Source organism: Meriones unguiculatus, chromosome 8 (assembly GCF_030254825.1).
Source record: "Meriones unguiculatus strain TT.TT164.6M chromosome 8, Bangor_MerUng_6.1, whole genome shotgun sequence".
NCBI classification, from domain to species: domain Eukaryota; kingdom Metazoa; phylum Chordata; class Mammalia; order Rodentia; family Muridae; genus Meriones; species Meriones unguiculatus.
Genome location: NC_083356.1, coordinates 21,528,048 through 21,553,131, shown reverse-complemented (window position 1 = coordinate 21,553,131; position 25,084 = coordinate 21,528,048). Strand labels below are relative to the sequence as shown.

General features: G+C 58.1%; 1 protein-coding gene across 7 annotated transcripts; it reads right to left on the bottom strand.

Moving 5' to 3' along the window:
• Window positions 1–1,127: 1,127 nt before the first annotated feature.
• Pdgfb (platelet derived growth factor subunit B) lies at window positions 1,128–20,011 on the bottom strand. Of its 7 annotated transcripts, none has more exons than XM_021652429.2 (7): window positions 18,890–20,011; window positions 10,444–10,540; window positions 8,213–8,302; window positions 6,902–7,107; window positions 5,387–5,531; window positions 2,760–2,908; window positions 1,128–2,437 (listed from the first exon to the last, which is right to left on the bottom strand). In XM_021652429.2, exons 1-6 carry the CDS (start codon window positions 18,950–18,952, stop codon window positions 2,784–2,786), a joined length of 726 nt encoding a protein of 241 aa, XP_021508104.1. In that variant the 5' UTR covers window positions 18,953–20,011; the 3' UTR covers window positions 1,128–2,437; window positions 2,760–2,783. The 7 variants fall into 7 exon arrangements, with proteins under 7 accessions (XP_021508104.1, XP_060245007.1, XP_060245008.1 ...); XM_060389024.1 differs by lacking the exon at window positions 18,890–20,011 and adding an exon at window positions 17,956–18,104; XM_060389025.1 differs by lacking the exon at window positions 18,890–20,011 and adding an exon at window positions 17,948–18,085.
• Between the last annotated feature and the right edge of the window lie 5,073 nt (window positions 20,012–25,084).

Here is a 25,084-nt window from a genome sequence, read left to right as displayed (position 1 = left end):
AGGCCCCTGAAGGTCCCCGGACTCAATGTGGCTACCTGGCAGGGAACACGGGTAAGAGGACAGAAGATCTGGGCAGCTCTTCTAGAAAGTTCCTGCCATCATCCATGAAATAGTCCAGCTGTTGGCAGCTGTCGAGATGTCCCATGCCCTGGGCCCTGCAGCTGTCTCAGTTTCTATATCCTGGTGAGTCCTACCCCCCCCCCCATGCCAGCACTGGCTCTAGTGTCCGGGAAACTGGATATTGGGGGTGCATGGAAAGGGAGGCTTTATCAGAATGTCAGCCGGGACAGGGGTTTCCAGAAACTGCCCTCAGCTCCACTCACCGCCATGGGCTAGATCTCTCTGCTCTAGCACAGACTGGGACTCGGGATAGACAGACTTAAGTCACCGGGCTCTGGAAGCACTGGCGGGGACAGACCCTTGCGGTAAGGCTCAAGGAGCGGGTGAATGAATTGAGCCGTAACAACGGGAGCCTCTACCTCAGCCAAGACAGCCTCCAGGTGGCCTTGCACGCACCCAGGGACAGCAGGCTCAGCATCTCAGGGTACCATGGCTTCAGGTTCGGATCACCCCTTCAGTGAGGCACAACCCCCTCCCGGGCTCCCTGCCAGCTCCACAGTCTAAGGAGAACCACAATGATTTTTCTTTTCTTTTTTATAATAAGCTGGCATCCGAGGCTCCAGGAGCTGAGGAAAGAGTAAGGCTGGGGTGTTGCTCAGTGGAGTCCGCTTGCACTGCACATGCTGGGTCCCTCTCTCACACCAAAAGAGCAGGATGATGAAAAGAGCACAGGACCCCAAGGCTGAACCCTGGCTCCCATCAGTCCCCTCCCTTCCCATCTTCCGTGGCCATATTGAGCTGCGACTGGCCTAAAGGCACACAGTAGATTTAGGGCCGAGTCCATCGCAGGGAGCAGGTCCAGGGGCCCAGGTGTTAGGTTTTGCGATGGAGCCAGACCCAAACGTGCACGAGCACATGAGAGTGTGTGTCTGTGTGTGCACATGAGGACGCCCGATGGCGCCTAGCCTCCCCAAGTGAAAGGAACCCGTAGCAAGCTGTTGGCACATCCTGCCAACACGGAAAGGTTAACTGTCACGCCCGATGCCAACACACAGACTTCCGGAGGATTCACTCGGTTTTGTTTTGTGGCTTTTTTTTTTTTTACAACTTTAAATACGGAATATAAATAAACTTTACATTTAAAAAATAAAAAGAAAGCCCCCAAAAATATAATCACCGACTTTACAAAGGAAGCAGACCTGGGACGGGGGAGGGGGAGAAGTGCAGGGAAAGGTGAGGGGGAAGATGGGCACATCACCTCAATCTTGCTGAGGGCTGAGAGGGCAGTGAGGGCTGCCCCTCCCTTGGAGATCTTCTAGTGTCCCACACCTGCCAGGATGGGAACAGCTGGAGCTGAGACCCAGGAAGTGGAGGCAATGGGCAAAAACAAAAACAAAAAACAGCGTTGCTTCCCCCAGCACCACAGGCTCACGCTGAGCTTCAGGCTGGATCAGGGCACACACAGCCCGTCCACACAGGGCCTTGGTATGAAATAGAAGCAAGGCTCCCTTTCCTCTGAGGCTTGACCTACATCTGCCAGAAATCCGTAATAGACAAATTGGCCATACATAGGGTATGCACAGAATTCTCCACGTGCACTGCCCATAATCCCACACAACCTTAACGGACATGTTTTCTGCCCCAAGGAGGAAGGACAGGGTCATTCAGAGCCTCAGTCAAGATCCAAGCACTCGGTGGCTGAGCAGACAGAAGGGCATATGAGGAAGAAGACTGAGTGGAGGTAGAGAAATGAAAGAGAAGTAAATGTAGGGGAGGTGAAAAGAGGCAGGGGACATGGCCCAGGTCACAAGCACGCTGCACCTCTAATCCATCAGAGAAGGCGTGTGGCCATCTGCCCAGAGGAGTTCATGTCTTCCATGATTTCATACTTATAAAATGAAAAGCCGCTGTGGGCTGAGGGGGCGGGGAGAGGTGAGTGGCAGGTCTGGGTGCCATGAGGATTCCTCCAGTCTGTGCTTCCCATGTGGTCCTGGCCACGGGACTACAAGGGACCCTAGCCTGCCTGAAAGTGTTCCCTGCTGGCTGGCCAGGGCTCCAGGAAACCAGGCAGGACATGCAGACATCCTCAGGCCAAGTGCCAAGCTCCCGGGACCAGTCCACAGTCCCCGGTGAGGCTCCCAAACACTTGTCCCAGGTTCTTGGGGTCAAGGGAAGAAGCAGCATGGAGCGGAGTCCTTTGTTTGCCTCTGGAGCCGCAGGGCGGGCTGACTGCTGCTGGTGGAGGTGGCCGGGCAGGCGGGTGAGGGAAGCACCATTGGCCGTCCGAATCAGGCATCGAGACAGACGGACGAGGGAACAACATTATCACTCCAAGGACCCCATGGGGGCAATACAGCAAATACCATATTAAATAACCCTGTGGGCAGAGAAGAGGGATACAGGGTCAGAGATGGCCCTAGGGGCTTGCCTTGGTTCCTAGGCGCTCACACCAAGACAAGGAACTGTGGCTCCTGCCACCATGCTGACTTCCAGAGGGCCCCAACACCAAAATGGAGGAGTGATGGAGAGAGTGATGAGGCAGGCACCCTCTCTCAGAGAGGCTGAGGCACAGTCAGGCCAGTGGAAACCTCAGGGATGCCTGGGTTGAGGGGAGCAGATGTCCCTGCCGGGGCCCTCACCCCGAGTCTAACTCACAGCCAGGGAGGGTCTGAGCCTTGGCTTTCTCGCCAGGTCCTCACCTGCCCACACTCTTGCCGGTGCCCCTAGGCCCCGAGGGTTTCCTTCAGTGCCTTCTTGTCACGCGTGTGCTTAAATTTTCGGTGCTTCCCTTTGGGGGGCCGGCGGATTCGCACCGTCCGGACGGTCACCCGCGTCTGAGGTGTCTTGGCTGCTCAAGAAGAAAAAGTGTTCGTCAGTCATATGGTCGGACTTTATGAGGTCAAAGCCAAGCCGCACTGCTCACCAGGTGTGCACTCTGGGGACGTGACTGAACCTTTCCATGCCTCGGTTTCTCTGTCTGGAAGTGAGGCAGGAGGATGACCCACCTCATGGGGGAGGGGAGGGGACCACACAGTAGCATGCTGGCCAAGCTGTGCCTGATAGGGGCGGCTACATTCCAATGTGGCCCCGAAGCCTTGTGGGACTTATCTTTCCACTTCCTGCAGGTGCCCTGGCTCTGGATCCTTCTACCCAACAGGAGGTCCTGTTGGCAGTGTGTACCGACCAGCCACCTATCTTCAGAGGAATGGCACAACTCTCCTTTGTACTTTGGGCACCCTCTCACCACATGAAAGATCTGGCTGGAGAGGTCATTTGGGGACCGGTTCTCTTACACTACAGGGGTAACTGTCCACTCCCAGCCACAGCCAGACTGCAGCAAAGTCAAGTGAGCTATCCAAGGAGCCTAGTTGGTGCGCAGAGCTGCAAGGTGAGGGTCAGTCACGGTGCAGCGTGAGTGCTGGCCAGCCATTGCGGTGACCCCTTGCTCTCCATCTCTCTGGCTAGTGCTCCTACTGAGACCTCTGCCACTAACCTCTGGCTCCTCCAGCCACAAGATGAGGAGGCCACTGGGCTTTAGGCCAGAACCAGATTTTCCTTGGAGCTGGGCCTGTCACTCAAATTCCTGGGCACTTTGTGAAGAAGGATGAAGGGCTGGGCCATAGCTCAATCAGCTCCTTTCCAAACCTGGGCTCTTCCAGGTACTGTGAGGAAGTCACTTAACCTCTCTTAAAGCAGCAGTGACCTCTTGGCACTCTATGCTCCTGTATTTCCACAGCGGGTATTATTTGTTCTACAGTGTTGGGGAAACTGAGGCAGAGAGCTGTGTTTGAAGTCCTGGGATCTATCCGTGCTTCACACTTCCAACCCTCAGTCCAACTGTCAGCTCCTGGGAGCCCTGGGCCTGCTGACTCTAGCGTCCCATCCCCCTGGGCTCTGGGAAGCCAGGTCTGCGAGGCAGAGGGCGAGCCATTTCTGGGAGCCACTGGAGAGTCTGTGGCCTACAGCTGGGGAGGCCGATGCCTGTCTGCCTGGCTCAGACTGGCTCCTCTGAGTGCAAAGTTCTCCTTGCAGTATAGAGATTCTGGGGAGCTCAGAGTCCCTGTAGGGATGATACCCAGGAGGGCCATGAAAAATCCCCCAGAGAGCTTGAGCCCCAAAGGCCACATGCAGGAGGCTAGGCTGGGCCAAGCCCGAGCCAATACACACAACTCACGAATGCAAGGGGTGTGAGCCTAAGAATTTCAAAACACCAGCCCTGACCTATGCTGTACCAGAAATGAACCTGGAAACGAGCCCCTCAGTATTCCAGCACTAACACTTAAGAATTCTTCCTATGGGGGCGTGGGGGTGGGGGGCTGGAGAGACGGCTCAGTGGTGAAGAGCACTGGCTGCTCTTCCAGAAGTCCTGGGTTCAATTCCCAGCACCCACATGGCAGCTCACAACTATAACTCCCAAGATCCGACACCCTCACACCGACACAGAGGCAGGTGTGAAACACCAATGCACATAAAGTAAAAATAAATTAATGAATTAAAAAAAACATTCTTCCTATAGATGGTAAGGCTGGTGAGCAAAAGCCAGAGAGAGCTGCCCAGGAGAGGGAAGAGCCGAAAAGGGGAATTTCAGGACACCAGTGGCCTAGGATGGGTTGTGTGACCTGGAGCAAGGCCTGAGCATCTTTGGACCGCAGTGGTACCTCCACTACAGACAGGGAACCTCTGAGACTTTTCCAACTCAGACCGACCTGTCTGACACCTGTGGGATCAAAGCTACGAGTCACCTGACGGATGTGTTAGAGCCACCTGGCCATCCCAGCTGTATGGGTGCCCAGCCCTTACTTTGTGTGTCTCCAGGAGGTGTCACGAGTGAAGGGACTGGTTGGTGGCAAGGCCTGGGCTGCAGCCTCCTCTCGGGCTGTGAAGAATCCGGACTGTTCTCAGTGATATCAAAGGTCTCAAACAAATGTAACCAGACAAGTATACAAGTATCTGATCTCTGTCTAAATTTGTGTGTGTGTGTGTGTGTGCGCGCGCGTGCGCGTGCGTGCACACACGAGCATTATGTGTGGACGGGGAGCCAGAGGCTGACGTCAAATGTCTTCCTCTATTGCTCCTCATCTTTATTTTCTGAGGCAGGGTCTTCCACTGGACCTAGAGCTGGGCTTGTCCTCTCCCCACCCACCCAGCACTAGGAGGGCAGGCACCGTGCCTCGGTTTTCACGTGGATGCCGCGATTCAAACTGAGCTCCTCAGGCTTGCTCGGCGAACAGCCAACCCACAGCACGCCCTCCCCAGCCTCCTGCCCCAGCCTTTCCTCAGCTGTGAGCTGAGCCCCCCCGGAGCGGCCCCCAGGAAGGTGGCTTACCTCGCTGCTCCCGGGATGTCCCAGGACTTCGAGTCACAGGCCGGGGGGTCACTACCGTCTCACACTTGCAGGCCAGGTGGTCCTCCAGGGTCACTGTGGCCTTCTTGAAGACTGGCTTCTTCCGCACAATCTCGATCTTTCTCACCTGGAGGGCAGAATGGACAGCACTCCCCTGTAGGAGCCACCTGTGCAGGGGCAGTGTCATGGGCCTGGCAGGCTCCTGCGCTAGTCTTTCCTCGAAAGCCAAAAGCCAGGCTTGCCTGCCGAGGGAGGGCTCTGGACCCAACAATAGCAAGGCCTTGCCCTCTGCCCCTCTCAGAGCTTTTCCATCAAAACAAGCCCTTCGACCTAGCTGACCCGGCCTCCAGCTTTGCTGTAGCAACCCCCGCCACCCTGACCCCCCAGAGTGGGAGAAAGGCATTTCCGGGTAGAGCTTGAGTCCTGTGGGTCCTATTCCTGGAGCACCGGCCAAGGCCAGGGGCTGTAGCAGAGCAGGGAGATGGTTATCTGGAAGGAAGTGACAGAGGCCTTATCTAGCAGAGAGGCTGGAAGGGGAAGGCAGCTGTCAGGTGTCCATCCCTAAAGCTGGGGACAGAAGATACGGTGAGGTGGGTGGGGAAGCACAGCACGTGGCTTGTACTCTGGGTCACAGGGATAGGCCGGGAATGGAAGATAGGCAGGAGACCGGGCACAGGCCACAGGAAGAGGCCAGAGAAAGACAGCATGGCTACGCAGCCAGTGTACCAAGTGGAGACGGTACTGAGATCTGTGCCACGTGCCCAGGGGAGGCTGACCAGGGTACAGAAGACCCGTCCATCCCGAGTTAGAAGACATCTGGGCCTCCCCGGGCCTCTAAATTCCTCCTACAGACTAGCATCTGTGTCCCACTCCTTCCAAGAAATCCCTAAGTGGACACAGAGCTGGGTCGTTTGCCTTTGCGGGGGCTGGTTCCTACAGAGCTTGCCACCTGGAGGACGCTCTGGGCCACCTTCACTAAAGACAAAGCTTGCAAAGAGACAGATGAAATCCCAAAGTGTAGGGGCCCCTGAGTATGACGGAGCATTAAGGGGACCTGAACATTCTTTTTTTGGGAGGGTTGAGACAGGGTTTCTCTGTGTAGCCCTGGCTGTCCTGGAACTCACTCCTATCCTGGAGATCAGGCTGGCCTCAAACTCAAGAGAGCTGCCTGCCCCTGCCTCCCTAGTGCTGGGATTAAAGGCCCGTGTCACCACCAACCAGAGTCTTGAACATAGATGTTTGAAGACAAGAGAACTATGGGACTGTGTCCCCGTAGAGCAAGTGGCATGGGTCCATTACTTAGCCTTTCACACCCAGGCACATCCTGGGCTCGGACTTTCAGTGACTATGGTCTGAGACGCGTTGGAGTTGGCGCCCAAGGAGCCTCCCTCTCCGGAAGGAGCCGGTACACCCAGCAAAGCTCTGCAACCTGCCGCAGCCGGGAGGCCCCCCGGGGTGGGCCGGGCCGGGCCAGGGGGCGGGGCTGGGTCTACGCACCTGAACAGGCCGCATCTGCACCCGCGAGGCCCGGCACTGCACGTTTCGGTTGTTGCAGCAGCCGGAACAGCGCTGCACCTCCACGCAGGGCGGCCACACCAGGAAGTTGGCGTTAGTGCGGTCGATGAGGTTCCGGGAGATCTGGAACACCTCCGTGCGCGTCTTGCACTCGGCGATCACGGCAGGCTCTGCGGCTGCCAGGGAGCCTGGGGGAAGGAGGCCTGTCAGGAGCTGACTCTCTTCTCTGACTGTCCTATGTGAGACCTTATACACTGCTATGCTGTTGGCTTCACACTGGTCTTTTGTTGTTTGTTTGTTTTTAATTATTATTTGTTTGTTTGTTTGTTTGAAACAGGGTTTCTCTGTGTAGCCCTGTTCCTGGAACTTGCTTTGTAGCCCAGGAAGGCCTCAAACTCAAGAGACCCGACCTGCCCCTGTCCTTGAAGTGCTAGGATTACAGGCATGTGCCACCACACCTGGCTGAACTGGTTTGCTCTTCTGTGCCTTTCCTTCAAAGCCTTATCTGTGAAACAGAGTGACAGCAGAGCTGCGCCTCTTCCCTGAGCCCAGGGAAAGAAGGTGGATGAAGCCTGTAAGTGTTCCTTCACCGACAGGGAAAGGTTTACAGGTGGAGACGTGGGCTTGGAGACCTGTGGGTTCTGCCAGGTCTATCTCCAGTGACTTGAAAACTGTAGGAGGCCACAGGCTTCACCCTGGCAGGCTTTTCTAAGGCCTACGGGTCTCTTGGCTTGGTCTCTTCCAAGGAGCAATCAGGAGTTCTGAGCTCTGCTTGGTGCCTCTGCATTGGGCCACAGTGCAGCCCTGGGCCATAGCAGACAGACGACCCACCCTGAAGACCTTGGGTTCAAGTGCTGACGAAAAAGCCCTGACCTCAGCCCTTCCACTCCAGTGTCTCCACCCTGGTTTCGAGGCCTATGGAGTGGGGTTAACCATACCTCCCCAGGGCTGGTGTGAAGAAGCAGCGAGTGTAAACGGGGAGGCAAGAGGTAGGCAGATCTCTGTGAAACCGAGACCAGTCTGCTTTACGTAGTGAGTTCCAGGCTAGCCAGGGCTACACGGCAAAACCCTGCTTCAGAAACAAAAAGGACCCAAACTACTATTTTGAAAGCATGACATGAGGCAGAGGGCACAGTAACTCAACTTCAGAGACAGCTCCACGCCTGCTTCGGCCCTAACAGTGGGGGAGGAAGGGATCTTGGGGGTGACTCCCAATCCAGGCTGGCGGTGTGCCCTGATTTCTCTTCCCTGGATCCCACCCTTTGAGGAGCTGACGTATGGACCATGCTTTACCTAGGCTCCTCCTCCCTCGAGATGAGCTTTCTGGCTCGGCTCCAGTGTGTGCTCGGGTCATGTTCAGGCCCAGCTCGGCCCCATCTTCATCTGCAAGGGAAAGCTCAGTCAGACACGCTGATCCAAGCCGGGTGGAGGGTGGCTTCTCTGCACTCTGAGACCCTGCCCTTTGCATCCTCTAAACCTGAGGGTCCCGGCTCTGAGGAGGCAAGCAGGCAGAGATTTGGGCAGCCCCGTGGCTCAGTAGGGCTGGCGGGGCCTAACTGCATCTTTTGGGAGCCTCCAGCCTCGCTCTGGGTTTTTTAGCCCCATTTTTGGCCAGAACCCATGTCAATGGAGTTAAAAATAACCCTTGCCCTCTGCTACTGTCAGCGAACCCTCCTCAGCCTTCAGGGTGGAGCAGGGGCCCAGAGCACTGGAGGCCTGTTCCCAGTGCCCTCTAAAGCTTTCCCATAGGAAGTGCTGAATGGAGAAATTCCCAGAATCCCCTCAGGGCCAGCAGCAGCTCCAGCACAGCTTTCTGGAGCCTTGACAATGGCCCTCTGGTCTGGAGAGAAAGAGTGGAGAGGGACCGGGGTGGGAGGGCCAGTGCCTGCCACACAAGGTCAGCCTCTCTCCTCAGCTTTCATCATTCTGGGCTTCTCTGTCTCCAAGATTTGGCCCTCTTCCTGTCGGGAGCCACAGCTCTCCTCTCTAAACTGGAGTCCTTTCTCCTCAGTGCCACCAGCTCTCCTTGGTGACATCTCCATCCCAAGTGCCCCAACATTGACAGCGCTGGAGCCGAGTGTGGCCAGGAGGCTTTGAACTTGATCTTGAAGATTGCTAGTCCCTTCTGTCCCTCAATGGTGAGGAGCAGCAAATGAACTGAGGGAGGCTGGAAGCTAGCCTCTGCCACCTCCTTATGGCACCTTGGGGGCTCATTTATCTTCCCAGCCCACTGGTCCCATCAAAGACAAAGCTGCCACTCCTTCTAGGATCCCGGGGATTCTGTTTGGAGAAAATTGTCCTGCAGTTCGCCACTGACTGACTAGTCTGCTTCCGTCCAGCCCAACAGTGTCGACCACGTCAGCCTGTCTGTCTGTCCTTTACTCCCTTCCTTTCGCTCTGCCATCTCTGGAATGTCCCTGGTGAGGAGGAGATGGGGAGAGATGTGCTTTGTGGAAAGGTTAAGTTGATTAGGGAAAAAAAAAAAAAAAATAGCCACATGGTTGCCTTGAAACAGGCCTGCTATTGAAAGCCTCACATCCAAGATCCCGACCCCCACCAGGGGTGTGGAGGGGCTGCCTGAGTTGGGCGGCAGAGCGCCTTGGAAAGAAACAGCAAGAAAGCTAAATTTGGAAGTTGCCCCATTGTGTGGCCAGGGTTGGCCAGCCGGGCACGGGTGGGAGACATCGGGTGGGGGCCCTGGTGAACAATACGTGGGCCCAGCTGGGGCCCCCTCCTGCCTGCCTTGCCACCCCCCAGCCCTGCTGGTATTGAAAGGGCCCGGGAATGCTTTTGAGAAGGAGCCAGGGGCCCAACGGAGAGAGGAAACAAAGGCAGGAAATGCTGTTCCCCCGTAGATAGCGTCTGGGCAAGGATTACAAAGTGACAAAGAGACAGGACCCCAGAGGGACAAGGGCCTGAGGGTGCAGGGAGGGGGGCTGGGGGAATGCTGAACAGGGCTCCAGGGACCAGGCCAGAGGTTAGAATAGAATGGAATTTGCTCTGAAGACAGCATTTATAAATACATTCCCAGCCCAGCCTGCCGGCCCCCCGCCACGTGTGTGCCACCAAGCACGTGCCCATTTGCCCAGTGCACTCTTGGGCACGGGCAGGGCTGCCAGCTGGTCCCGGCCAGGTGTCCCCAGGAGACCTTGCAGACCGACCAGGCCCTGGGCCAGACAGACAGGGAGCTAACTCCTATAGCCCTACCCTCCAGCTGGGCCCACACCTGCACAGGTAACTCAGCACGTGCCCTGAGTGCTTTCTCTCTGCCGGCCCTACTCCAGGAACCCCGCCCTCTGCACCAAGCTAGAGCTGCACGTGGGGGGCTGCTTCAGCCACACCCCACGTCCCAGGTACCTACTCTGCCCCGCCCTGGGGAGGTGTGGCCAGACCTTTGGCGGGAAGTGCCATAGATCTAGTTCCCTTACGTCAAGGGCGGGGGGTGGTGGTGGTCCCTGCCTGCCTCCCACCCTCCCACCCCACTTTGCCCGAGCACTGAGGTTCTGGAGGAGGGTCCTATTTACCTACGGAGTCTCCGTGCAGCAGGCGCTGGAGGTCATCAAAGGAGCGGATGGAGTGGTCACTCAGCATCTCATAGAGTTCCTCGGGAATGGGGTCCCCCTGTTAGACAGACACCAGGAACCAGGTAAACTTCGGTGAAGGCTCACTGGGCACGGCTCTCTTGCCAACCACACGCCTTCTCTAGCCTCTCCCCTAACCACCCCCAAACAACAAATAAGTAAGGCTGGAGGAGAAGAGATCCAGAAGTCGAGGGGGGGCGGGGGGGGGGACAAAGGCTCGATTAACTAAAACCAGGCTGAGATGCTCCACCCCAGTCCTCCACAGTCTCCAGGCTGGTGCCCAGCTTCACCGGCCTGTCTGCACCTGTCTCCCCCTCAGATCACGGACCCTGGAGAAACTCCAACAAGCTCATTTCTTTCTACTATTCCCTCCACAACTTGTAGCTAAGATTTAATCTTGCACATGCGCACGCACACACACAAACACACACACACACACATTCACACTTCTGACCTAATTATTACCGCATTACAGAAAAAAAAAAAAAAAAAAAAAAAGGCAGAGGCTCAAGCAGGTAACATCCTTTGTCCAGGGGCCCCAAACCCAATGTAGCAGGGGCTACAGTGAAGTGTGGACTGCAGCCTCCCTATCCAAGAGGTGTGCAATAACGCTTGCGAGGAGTTGTGTGGTCTCAGAAGGCCGTGTGTCCTAGCCCTACCGACTTAGTCCCTGCCAAAGAGGAAATAAGGGAATCCTCAGGCCCGACCGGGAAACCTGAAAGCTTACCCATGCCCCATGCCCAACCAAACTCTATTTTTAGAACCCCTCTGGCCTGTCACCAAGCACTTGAAACTTAGTTAGAACCTTAACAGGCCTCGCTACAAGCCAGCTTCCTCCGGGGAAACCGCAGGTCCCACAATCACACCCATACAGCCGGAACATCCCCACGGTCACAGGAGTCTCGGGGGCCTGGTGCCAGAGGCCCAAGGGAGAGGTGAGGGCAGAGGGGACTGGAAAATGCCCTAGCAATAGGGGGCAATGGAAAGGCACAAGATGCCACAGCATGTCTGAAGCCTGGGATCATGACTGTGAATGCACGCCCAGGAGCACGCCACTGTTCGCTCAGCTTGTGACGAGACCACGAGGCTTGAGAGAAGTTGAGAAGACTAAACGACTCTGTGCCTCAGTTTCCCTGGACTGAGAAAGAAAGATGCCCACTGACCCACCCTGAGATAGGAGCTTTGAGTAACTGAGCACAGGCCTGTGTATGGGATGAGGGCTTGCTCTCTCACTGTCTAAGGTAGAAAAGAGGCTCCCACCCCTGGCCCACAAGGGTGTGTGTGCACACGTGTGTGTGTGTGTATTCTCCTCAAAAGCTATGTGTATCAGAGCCAGATGCATGGTGCCTAGGGGCCCACTTGTGGTTCCAAGCTACTCAGGAAGCTGAGGCAGGCAGATCTTTTTGTGTGCTGGCTAGTTTTATGTCAACCTGAAACAAGCTAGAGTCAACTGTGACGAGGGAGTCTCAGTTGAGAAAAATGCACCCATCAGATTGGCCTGTGGGCATGCCTGGGATATATTTTGATTGACTGACAGAGGGCCCAGTGGCCTTGGGTGGTATAAGAAAGAAGGTTGTCAAGCCGTGAGGGGCGAGACAGTGAGTGGTCCTCCTCCATGGCCCTCCTTCCATTCCAGCTTCCGGGTCCCTGCTCTACCTTCCCGCAGTGATGGACTGTGGTGTGCAAGCTGAAATAGAACCTTTCCAAGTTGCCTTTGGCCATGGTGGTTCGGCTCTTTTGAGACATGGTCTTACATTGCCCTAGATGGCTGCCTCTGCTCCTGAGTGCTGAGATTAAACAGGTGTGCCACCATGCATAGCAGCAAGGAAGATCTTTTGAGGCCAGGAGTTCCAGGCTAGCCTGGGCAACATTAAGAGAGAGACCCGGTGTCACCCAAAACAAAACAAAAAACAAAAAAAACCTCTGTGGTCCTTGACATTTGTGGTGATGTTTAGGAAAAGCTCTTCAGGGGTCCAGTCATGCCCTCTGGTCCTCAAAGTCGACCTAGGAACTAGAGAACTAGAGAGACGGGGGGGGGGAGGGGAGGGATGGGCAGGCGTGACACTTCAAAATCTGGCTCCTGCAACCTCATTCATTTAGCATCTGGGTCACTTTGTTCAGTCACGGAGTTTGTAAACCTGCCTGGTATCCCAGGGATGTTAGAGGTTAGAAGGAGAGGCTGGCGGGGGTGGGGGCTTGGTGGCCCCTGGCGTCAACGGTGTCACGCTTGGGCAGAGATGTGCAGGACAGTGTCTAGACGCTGGTCTGAAGCAAGTCTAGAGAAGGCCACTGCCCTGAGTTTTATCAAATGCAGAACTGGTATTCAAGAGATTTAGGTTCCGGGCCTCACACTGCTACTGTCGGCTGTGTGGCTGATAGCTGGTGTCACTGCCTGTCCCTGGTCTTGGCTCTTCAAGGAGGTTACGAAACGTTTGATTCCATTCTAATTCTTCCAGGGGGTGACAGAAGGAGCAGAGGGTAGCCATAGCCAGGATGTGTAAGGTGGCCTGCTTGCCCAAAGGAGTAAGAAATGTCTGCAGCAGGATGGCTGGAGTTGCCCCTGAGGCAAAGCAGGCTGAGCCCTGGACAGACCTGGCACACACCCCAAGCCTAAGCCACAAAGTAACGGAGCCCCTCATACGAAAGCAATCTTACCCCTGAGGTTGAGTGGGGAAGGACCCCAGATGCAGACTGTGGAGGTAGGAAAAGCGCTCAGCTGGTGCTCAATAAATACTGGTAAAAATACGTGAAAGACCGTCCCTTTCTCTGTGAGGGCCCCTCAGGTGTGATCCCTCATACCAGACACCGACGGCACAGAATTCCGCACCAAGCACAGCCCTGAGGCAGACACTGTCATTAGCCCCATCTTCCAGACGGGAAAACTGACGCTTAGGGAGATGAATTCACAGCCACAGGTCTAGGTGACCTGCCAGTGGCAGAGGTGGATCCCCCCCCCAGGGCACAGCATGCCTACCCTCTCCTGGCCCACCAGCAACAGCTCAAGCAGGGCTCCACCCTGCCCTGATGCCACTGGTCCCGCTCCAGATGCCTGCTGGCTCTCTGTCCCCATCCCATCTCACTGCAATGGCCTCAGTTACAGCGATGGCACCCCCACGGGACACTGACACGGTGTCATAGAGGCGGGAACACTAGTCACAGGATACAGGGCTGATGTACAGGATGCCACACAGGATACGGCATTAGTGGCCCCCAACACCCCCAAGGTCGAAGGTGAGAAGAGCACGACAGGAGAAAGCCAGGGCTCCCCACGTGGGGGGAACTAGGGTGCTCGGAATAAATCTCACCGTGACAACCTTACTTTCGAAGCTGGACAGAACAGCATGGGCCTATCATCCCAGCTCCTCGGGAGGCTGAGACAGAAGGATCGCCAAGTTCAAGGCCAGCCTGGGAAACTCAGCAATACCCCGGCATGAAATAAAAACAAAAGAAAAAGAAAGGGACCTGAGCGTGTAGCTCGGTGGCAGAACTGCCGCCTGGCATTGGTGAGGTCCTGGCTTCAGTCCCCAGTACCACCAAAAAAGGAACCAAGGGTGTCTTCTTCGTCCTTTAAGTGGGGTTGACCACAGCAGGTCCTGGGGTTCCCGGTAAGTGTAACTGTACACAGTAGAGCAGCCCCAAATGAAGGGCATTCAACAAGCTGTCACTGCCACCATCACCAATTCTTTCATATGGCTCCTACAAGGACAGCAAATGACACACATGTCCTGACTCAGAACATTTCCAAGGATGGTGACGGGTGGGTGGAGAGCTGCTGTCCCCTGGGACAGGGTGTGAATTTGCACTAGCCCCCACGCTGGGCCACAGGAAATGGCACCTAGCCCCACACCGACACCACCAGGTGCCCCGTGGGCTGACGGGTCTCTTCCGGGTCCGGGGGTGTGAACATCTAGCCTGAGGTCCACTCCAGGATGCACTGCTCTGGGGAGACTCTCTGAAGCACCTGTTTGCAGACAGAGTCCATGTATCTGTCTGTGACACCCCCACCCCTACCCCTACCCCCGCCCGACATAGGAAGCGGCTCAAGCCTGATTTTTCCGCCACAGATTCTGGAGGCCTCCAGGTGGGCCCCCACAGGTTACCCCCACCCAGAGGAAAGGAAACCTGACAGCCTGAAGAAGCTGCCCCAGATCTCAGGCCTGGGGCTCCTGGGAGGGCAAGGGTGTGGCGTGGTGGAAGCAGTTGGGGCCGAGCCAGCCTGGCAGCCAAGAGAAACAGCCTCCTCCCTGCCCTGCCCCCAAAGCCAGCTGCAGGAGGCACGAGCAAGCGCGAGGGCAGGTGAGCTACCTGCTCTCAGCGAGGCTAGCACATCAAAAGGGCTTGAACCCCACCCTCCACCTGGGCCCCAATACACACACACACACACACACACACACACACACACACACACACACGTGTACACACAGGCAGAGATACATACTCCACAGCCGGCTGCCACTGCAATGAGGGAGATGGGCTCTCCGCCCAGCACCCAGGGCGTTGTCTGTGGCTGGCAGAGGCAGAAGCTGATGAGGCCTCCTAGGGCCTTGCCTGCTTGCGTCTCAGGCCTTATTTAGATGAGATGGCAAAGACAAGCTCTTTGAAGAAGCGCTCTCTGGGCACAATGCGGAGGCCTGAGGAGCCAGCTTTTCTACCCGGTGGTTCCCTTCCTGGTTCCTGGGAGGACTCCCCTGTTCACCCTCCCCCTCGCCCTGCTGCCCAGCCCAGCAGAAGTGTCAAGGCTGGAAGAAAGGACCTGTCCCCGAGATGCGCCACCCTGGTGGCCCATTGCAATCACTGTCCCCACCTCAACTCAAGAGGAGCCACCTCCCCTATTATTCAAAGCATTGCCTGAGTCCATTCTGCTCAGTATTTTAGGTAGGAGAAACTGAGGCCCAGCCTGCTTGCTAGGTCCCAAAACAAAGAAAAGTATAATCTAATCTCTCACTGATGGGGAGAGGCAGGTTTACAAGCCAGATGCTACAGAGGCTTTGTGCTGTGGGTGGCTGCCCTCAGGGGCCAGGGGTTCATCCAGGCTATGTTAGTAAAGCACCCGAGAGCTGGCCGCTGTGGTGCCCGCCTTTAATCCCAGCGCTTGGGAGGCAGAGGCAGAGGCAGGCAGATCTCCGAGAGTTCAAGACCAGCCTGGTCTATGGAGCAAGTTCCAGGACAGGAAAAACCTAAAGAAATAAAGCTGGGCCCCCCCCCCATTCACAGTTCTTTCGTAATTATTTGGTGATTTGTTCAGGCTACAAGCACCCCATCCATACAGCGGGAACCAAGACGAAAAGTTTGCGGATCATGGAAGAAAGCAGGTAACAGACAGCGGAATAAACCACAACTTGAGAAGTTGTCACAGTCAGGCATGGTAGTGCACACCTCAACTCCAGGGATGATGACAGGAAGAGCAAGGGTTCAAACCCATCTGCATATACACACGGGACAGGTCACCCTGGACGACCTAAGACCCTGTCTCAAATTCTAAAAACCGAAAGAAAATATGCCACAGAAAGAGTATCAAAGAGAGGGAGGGTGTCCTGAACCCCAAACAAACACCTTGAGGTCGATTCCTCCACACACGTACTTCCTGACTCTTGCCCTGGGGGCCTCCAAAAATCTATGCGACCTTGACTTTCACACTTCCAGGCAGGGGGATTCCAGCAAATGGGTTCCCCCTCCCCTGCCCCCGTGGCCATTAGCAAACCAGAAGGAGACTGGGTGGTTGGTGGCTGTGGGGCCCTCCACTCCTTCCCGGCAGAAGGGTGCTAAGGCAGACAGATAGTCACATGACAGTCACCTTCTGGGAAGCCAGCTCAGCTGATGGAGACGGAGATGGGGCCTGAGCAGCGTGTTCAGCGCTACCAGCGCGCTTCCATGGACACACAACCCCACCCCGCCATCAACACACAACCTGGTCCCCTCAACCCCGCCTGCCCTGTACTGGTTATCTGGAGCTTGCCTGGGCCGGTCCCATGGGGACATGCCTCCTGATTTCAGTCTAATACTGAAATAAAGCCATTCGACGACTGCAAAGCACAGCGCACCTGGGATCCCAGAGGTAGTCAGTCAGTCTATGGAGTAGCGAGGTTCAGTTTCAAACCAAACCAAAATGCAAATAACTCCTGGGAGCGGTGGGGTGGGGTGGTGCTGGAGGACGCTGGGATGGCAGAAGGCCCTGGAAGCCTCACCCAGATGTTACATATCCAGCAGTGCCCGTCAGAACGCAGGGCTTCCCACCCCTGCCAGGATTAGCCAAGGCAGGGGCGGGCACTGAGAACACACGCGCGTCAGGTAGGCAGCGCCCCCGTCTTGAAGGTCAAATGAGTGCTTATTGGGAAGGAAAAACGCCTGCACACTGGGGTCACTCCGGCATCACCGTCGGCCCCGCGGGGGTGGCTGGAAAACCGTTAATGAGGGGTAAAGTTTAAAGGGCGCCAAGCTATCCTAACCAGGCCAAAAATGGGTGCTGCGGAGTCCGGTTCAGGCTCTGGGGTGGTCCCGCCCTTCTCTGAGCCCCCAGGAAGGAAATTCTGCAGCTACAGAGGCGGTTAGGTGGCAGGGCCCACCTGTTGCGTGGGGGCGGGCACCTGGTACCCAGCGTACAGAGGGGCCGTGCGTGCCCGCGTGCGTGCGTGGGTGTGTGAGCGCACGTGTCCCCAGGCCGCGTGCGCGCGTGTCCCCCCGCGTGTGCACGGGCGTGGCGGGCGGACGGGCGCGCGACCCGGCCGGCTCAGTGCGTGCCCGTCGCTCTGCGCGCCCGCCCGCCCGCCCGCGGGAGCGCAGCATCGCCTCCGGCCAGGAGTGTGCATGCGTGGGGTGAGTGAGCGAGTCGGGGGCCGGGCGGGGTGGGCTGCAGAGAGCAGCCGCGGGGTGCCGCCGTCCCCAGGACGCCGTGGCACCGGGCCAGCCTCCAGGTCCCCGAGGCGCGGCGAGGAGAGGCGGCAGCCGGGGGCCTCCGGGCGCCCCCCACCCCTTCCCAACAGCTGGCCGCGGCCCCGGGGGGCTGCAGGCGAAGCGGGGAGGGGGCCCCCGCGGCGGCCAGGCCGACTCCCTCTCGGGCTCCGGCCGCGGGGGGCGGCCGCGGAAGGGCGGGGCCCCCAGGGCAAGCGGCCTGCAGGCCCTCCAGGAGCCCCGAGAACAAAAGGAGACGGCGACGGCTCCTCCGTGGTCAAAACAACCTGAGCTGGCGGCGGCCCAAGGTCGGGCCGCGGCCTCGGAGCCCTCCGCCTTAACCCCTTCCCTGCCGCCGCCTCTCCCCACCCCCGCGCCGGGCTGCGGGCGAGCGCGCTGGCCCGGCTCGCGGGGTCGACTCGGTGCGGGCTCCGGCCCTCGGCGGGCGGAGGCCGGACGGGGACTCGGGGGCAGGGCGCCCTCCCGGCCCTCGGCCGGCTCCCGGCTGGCGCCTCCTCCCGCCCCGCCCCCTTCCCACCTGGATTCCCGGTAGACTTGCCAACTCACTGCTACGTGAGGCTGGGAGGGGTGGGAGCGCCGGGCCGACCTGAGCGTTCCCGCAGACGTCCCCGTACCCCGCCGCCCTTGCAGCTAGGCTCCTGCAGGCGCGCGCGCTCCGCACCCCGCGCTCGCGCGGGAGAGAGGGCTACTTCCTCTCGCAGGGCGGGGGCGCAGGTAATGGCCGGGCCTCAGACACACACCGCCCCCGGGGTTGGATTCCTCCAAGCGCCCCCCCTCCCCGTTCCGCCCCCAACCTCCAGTCCTGTCTCTCTACTCCAAGCGTCTGAACCTACCCGTGTGTCTGTCTGCCTGCCTGCTGTCTGTCTCTCTAGCGTGCCTGTCTCTCTCTCTCTCTCTCTCTCTGTCTCTCTCTCTCTCCCCTGCGCCAAGATACAATGTGCTTTTGGACCGTCCGGCACGACCCCAAGGTGCCCAGGCCACAGCAGACCCTAGGGTGGGACCAGAACCCTCGCCAAAGGTCTCTGGATATCCTGAGTTCGAGGACACACACTTCTAGGGCAAGCCGGGTCCTGGGCAGAACCAAAGCCCAGGCTGGTTCCGAGGTGGACTTAGGAGGTCTCGATCCTTAAGCACCCTAGCTACCACCTCACACTCTCTCCCTTGACCTGGAAGGGGCTTAAGAGCGCTGGCTCGAGCCTCAGGCAGGGGGCAGGGCAGCACACACCTTTCCCAGGACGCGGAAAGGTTTAGGGAGCTGGGTCGGTCCACTGGAGAGAGAAACCCACCCCCTGCCTCCTCCCCATGGAGCCCAGCACCCCGGACCTGGCCTCCCAATCCTTGGGGCCACCCAGTGCCCAGGGCCTGGCTCACGCGCTGCAGGGCTCCAAAGTTCACTGCAGGGGGAGGAGGGGGCGGCCAGGCGTGGGGGCTGGGGCCACGGGGGAAGGATCCAGCCTCCGCCGCCGCCGTCGCGACTCACCTCGGCGCTGACCAGACGCAGGTAGCAGCAGAGAGGCAGGAAAAGCGCCCAGCAGCGATTCATGCCGACTCCCGGCCCGGCCCCGCGGGGCCCCGGACGCGTAGACGGAGTGCGCCGCCCCCGCGGCCAGGGTGGGGGGCTGGGGAGGAGGGTGGGCTCCGCTCGGGTCCGCCGAGATCAGGCGCTCAGGCCGCTGCAGCCGCCGCCACGGCTCACCCGCATGGCCCCCGGGCGCCGCCGCCCCCGGCCCCGGCTCCGTCGCTGGGGGGCTGGGGAGGACCTGGACACGGGACCAGGGTCCGAGGCCGCTACCTGGGCGGATCCCGAGCCCACGCGAGCATCCACGGCCTGGGGGCTGCGTCGCGAACCAGCCAAGGCGTCTAGCCGTGTGGGGGCGCGCAGGGGACTCCAACCTCCGGGAGGAGAAGGAACGCGGCAGTCGATGGCTCGTCTTCACTCGCCGGCTAAAGGCGTGTTCCTCTGCCCGCTGGCTTAGCTTTTTTGCAACATTTTCGGGAAAGGGCCCCCGGATCAGAAAGCGAAGGGCTGGGCACCTCCAAGCCCAAGTCTCCCCAAAAAAACTTTTTCCAAAGTTGGCTTTGCAGCAGCGGCCCGAACACCCGGGCAGGGAGAGGTGCAAACTCCCGCCCGGGCCGGGTGGCGGGGCGGGAGCGTGTGCGCCCTGGCGCGGGGCCCGAGCGGCGGGCACGGCTGCTCCGAGCGCGCGGCGCGCCCACTGCGCTCTGGGCCGGGCCGGCCCGACAGGTGGACGCGGCGTGGGTCAGACGCTCGCTCTATCCACCCACCCGCTCCCCGCTCTGGGCGTCCTCTGCGGGCTTCGAGCTGCGTCTGCTCCGGCTTTCTCGTTGCAACGAGGCTAGAGGGTGGGATTTTTTTTCTCTCTCTCTCTCTCCTTTCCCTTTTGCGCGTGTGTGTATGTGTGTGTGCGCAAAATATCTCTCTGGAGAAAGATGGGCGCTGTCGGCCGGAGGGGAGCCCTCGGGGAGGCAGCGGGGGAGGCGGGCAGGCTGCTCCCGGCTGCCGAAGTTGCCACCCTTCAGCTGTTCCGGCCTTTATAAAGGAGAAGGGAGAGTGCAGGAGGTGGGTGGAGACAGGGAGACAGCCTTTCCTCTCCTGGCCCCGAGTCCGCGCCGGGAGGGGGCAGGAGCCGAGGGAGGTCCTCGGGCGAGGGCTGCAGCTTAAGGGGTCTCTGAGAACCGGGCAGCCCCTCTGGCTGTGAATCTAGCCCCTTGGCAAGAACTGGAGGCGAACTGTGGCCCCACCCCTTGGCACAGTGACCTGGGTTTAGAGCCATGTCTGCAGGGCCAGGACCAAGACCAGGAGTGTGGCCCCTGAACCCCAGAACCGGACATCTGCAACCTGGCAAAGGCATGGTGGTGAAGGACTGGGGCTCTGCAGCCTGGCGGCTTAGACTCAGTTCCTGTCTAATCGAGTAGCTGGGTCACCTTGGACAAGTCACTTTCCCTCTGTGCTTCACCATCTATTCTCTAAGTGGGGGCCGGAGTAGTGTGTGGACAAATGTCACACTGATCAGAAAGCGTGCAGCCCCAAGGCTGGGGCTCTAGATCCACAGTGGGAGCCCTTCAGCTACAAGCTGAGTCTGCCTCTCCTCGCTTGTTGCCTGGCACACAGCAAGCGCTGCCATGCCAGCCTGGGCTGAATCTGGATTTGTTGAACTGCAAAGTCACACAACCGCGCACCCCCCCCGCACCTCCCCCACCCACCCCCAAGCCCTGCAGCGTCTCCAGGAGGCTGCCATCCGCCAGGGTGTTTACTACCTCCCTGTGCCCCCCAGTGCCAGGCCCAGAGGCTGCCCACCCACACCGGCACTCTCACAGTTAACGCCTTCCACCCCCAGCTCAGGGAGCTGCTGTGTCCCTGCCTTCAGCAGTCACACTGTCACAGTGACACAGTCACACACGCGCTCGCTCGCTGGCCCAGCACCCACCCCAAAACCAGCAGGCTTGCTGCATTGCCTCCTGCCTTCAGGGCACCTTGGCCTCCTCCACTTCTGCGGCCTGTCCTTGGTCCTCATGTCAGCCTGCAACCCCACACGCGCCGGGTGGTGCTACTGCCTCTTGTGGCCCTGGGCAGGGGTTGCTGAAAGAGGGAGAGCCTCCCAGGCCTCTCTGCGTATGGCTCCAGGTACCCACTTTACCAGATGACCAGCTAGCAGAGCGGCCCACTGGCTGGAAGGTAGCCTGGGGCAGGTGACCTCCGGGAAGGTTATTCAAGCTCTCCGGTGGTCCCTTAATTTCCTCTTCTGTAACTAGCAGACACGATTGGAGGGAAAGAGGATTGCAGAGGAGCATGGGAAAATCATAAGGGGTTGGCCACATTGGCCATCTTCGTGACGATGGGTTCATAGGTTGGGTTGGGGGTCTGGGGAGATGGGTCAGCTGGCAAAACTCTGACATGAGGACCTGAGTGCAATCCCCAGGACTCATCTCAACAGCCAGGCATAGTGGTACACACTGGCACCCCCATGTCGGGAAGCTGTACGCTGAGGGCTTGCTTGCCAGCCAGTCTAGACCAATCCCTGAGCTCCGGTCCAATGAGACTTTGTTTCAGAGGAGCTGGGCAGCGTTTCTAAGGGTATTACCCGAGGCTCTCCAGTCACCTGTACACGAATGCATACAGGATACACACGTGCACGTGGACTTTGTTTCTGTCTTTTTTTTTTTTTTTTTTTTTTTTTTTGATGCATACGTTGGTTTCGCTGTAGTGAAAGGGGTTTGCCCTCCTCACAGAGCTGGCAGGAAGTTCACAAAAGATACTCCTCCATAGGAGCATGGTCCAGGGAGACAAGATGGCAAGTGTGATCGTGTGGAGATAATCCAACACGCTAGCTCCTATCTCGAAAGGCTTAGAGATTGAAAAGGTCTTCCTCCAGTCAGCTGCGGAAGCTTGGCCTCGGTCTCAACAAGGCCTGTGCTCTTATCTGTGAGCACGGTGACGGCACTGCCATTGAGCCGACCCTCGGCACCCTCGTCGGTGCTTCTGTGAGGTGTGTTAGTCCTGTGTTAACATCGTGGAAGCTGCAGCGCAGAGGGGTTGAGCAGCTTGGACCAGGTCACACAGTTCCGGTCAGTAGTGGGGCCTTGACCTGGGCTCCGGGGGTCCAGCTACAGAGCCCACATGCTTAGTCCACCGTGCTGTGGTATTATCTGTAGGTGATGGGGATGATGACAGTAATGGCACCTTATTATTTTATTTATTTATGTGTATAGGTGTTTTGTCTCGTGTGTGTGTGTGTGTGTGTCTGTGCATCGTGGACATGCAGTGCCCATAGAAGCCAGAAGAGGGCGTCAGATCCACTGGGCCTGAAGTTGCAGCTGGTTGTGAGCCACCATGTTGGTGCTGGGAATTGAGCCCCAGTCCTCTGGAAGAGCAGCAGCTTCTCTTAGCCAGTGGCCTGTCTCTAGCCCCCCAATAAGGGCACTTTTTGCACAGTGTTTCTGTGTCGTCCGCGAGTACACACCTAGGTTCTCTGTCTCCTGAAAGATGGTGTTCTCCAAAGTTCATCTTCTGTAACACACCCTGGAGGAGCACACAGATGTGAGGGTTGGGCAGGGCTGTTCAAAGGGGCGGCCTTGAGCACCTGGTAAAGCACTTAAGAAATGGAATGAGAGCCAGGCCTGGCACTGCGCGCCTTTAATGCCAGCGCTCAGAGAGGCAGAGGCAGGCAGATGCGCCGTGAGTTTGAGGCCAGCCTGGTCTACAGCGCGAGGCCCAGGACAGCCAAGGCTACACATAGAAACCCTGTCTCAAAAAAACCCCGAACAAACAAAATAACCTGACGTGTGTGTGTGTGTGCACACACACACGCGCGCGCGCCCGCGCATGCGCCCACTAACGAGATGGTTCTCCGAGTTCAGTTCCCGGTACCCACAGTGGACAGCTCAGAAAAGCATCACCCCAGCTCCGGAGATCTGACGTCCTGACGGATGGGGGCAAGAGAGAGGCCGCTCAGACTGCAGGTGCTGAGGTGCATTCTGGGAGATCCTCTCTTGCACCTGCTTGCAGGGGAGCCTCCCCTCTCCTCCCTCCCACCAGGAACGGTGCAGTCTTCCGGGAAGCCTGTCAGGCCGGGTACCCGCTTCAGGCTGTCCTGGAGCACCCCCACAGCGTTGTCTTGACATTGCTCTTGGATCAGCACTAAACCGCGTTGAGAGTGAAAGGAAGATTTGGCTCCCAGCATGCAGTAATTGCTTGGTAAGTATTTGCTGGGACAGTAAATAAATGAGCAGGCATCAAGCCTGTTTCTTCCTCTCAACGCTGGCCAGCTTGTGCAGAAATGTCAGACCCTTCCTGAGAGGTGATGTGATACAAAACTCAAGCACAGGGCCTCTGGGGTGTATCCTGACCTCCCATTGTCACGGTGGGTCTGGACGTCTCAGACCTGGGAAGGCCAGGCCTGAATTCTTCATTGGGGACAGGAAGGAATCTGATTCTCCTGTCGGGTCGGTTGAGAAATGGGATGTGGCCTTGGAGTGGGGACACACGCTGACCCATAGCAGCTGAGTGGCTGTGCTAGTGCATGCTGGGGTTGGTTTGCCCAAGAAGGGGACTTGTCTGGCTGTGTACAGCGGTCTCGGCCCTCCTCCGTTGAAACCCATCGGCCTTCGTTTGGTTTCTGTTGCTGTGACGAAGCACCGTGACCAAAAGCAGTATGGGGAGGAAAGGCTTTATTTGGCTTAGACTTCCCCATCACAGCCCATCAAAGAAGAAAAGTCAAGGCGGGAACCTGAGGCAGGAACGGGAAGCATGCTGCTTACTGGCTTGCTCCCCTGTGTCTTGTTCATTCTGCTTTTCTTATACAACCCAGGCCCATCTGCTCTAGGGTGGCACCACCCAGAGTAGGCTGGGCCCTCCCACACTGAAGGTTAACCAAGAACCTGCTCCAAGAGCCAATCTAATGAAGGTCAGATTGGGGATCCTCTTCCCAGGTAACCCCCCCCCAAAAAAAACCCTAACCAGCACATCTTATATACCAGGCTGTGCTTGCCCAGGGCCTGGCTAGAGCTAGCAGATGCCAAGGAAAGAGGTGGCTCCTCCCCAGGGTCCATCCCTGTGTCTCCATCAGTTACAATCCCTGGCGAGCTTGCTTTTCCCCCCTGCCACAAGTGGCCTTGCACTCCAGCCCTGGGCCACGTGACAGCCACGCCCATGAGCTGCCCCGCTGTGTGGGGCAGTCATCCCCTGCCTCACTGGGGAAGAGACCTGTGGCTGGCCTGCTTCGCCTCAGAGCTGCCAGATGGGGAGAGAACGCCGTCACGCTATATTCATTTTACAGGGCCGGAGGGGCCAAAAAGTCAGAACCCAGAGAAAGACCGACTGCTCGTAGCTGGGTGGCCTCGGGAAAATCACTTAACCTTTCTGAGCCTCGATTGACTCACAGGCAGCTGTGTTGGTGGGGAAGTAGTAACCCTCCCTCCCCCACCACCTGGGTTTGAACGGCTTCATGGCTTCACACGTGCGAGGAGTGCTATGCAAATGTCGGCCTTTGTAGTAATAGAGGGTGCACACAGCAGCCTCCAAGCCCAGGATCCAGGCTTAGGAAAACAGACCACGGAGGGGAGGATCCTAGGCCTTCAGAACTGGGACTGCCTTGTCCTCATATCGGGCCCTACTCCTACTGGAGGACTAGTCCTCTGTGAGGCCCTGGCCTCAGAGCTGTGAGTCTTAGAGAGAGCGTCCAGGCTACCCACAGGAGCCCACCCTGCTGCCTTGGGCCTGTCAGGTACACAGGGCAAGGGAAGCCAGTGTTTGTTTACCCCGCTAGGCAGAGCCGAAACATTTTTAGATCCTCCAGGCTCCAGACAAGGAAGAGGATGTGGATGTTTGGACCAGCAACTCTGCTCTACCTACCTGGAAACGGCTGGAGAACCGAGTCCTCACAGAGCTGGGCCAGATGGCTGGGAGGACATCTACCCACCGCCCCCTTACGGGAACAGGCAAAGGTTCCTTCTCCTGGAGAAGACCCCTCCCACCGGCACCCTTGCCGGGCTCAGGTCAGCCTGGAGGCACTTTGTGGGCCTCTGTCGTGGCTGCTCAGCTGTAGACCTCAGTGTCTTGCCTGAGCCTTCAGCAGGAATAGGACAGTCGCAACCCCTTGAAAGCAAGGACAGGGATATGGCTGCATCCCCTCTGAGTCCCTAGGAAGCCTCCTGA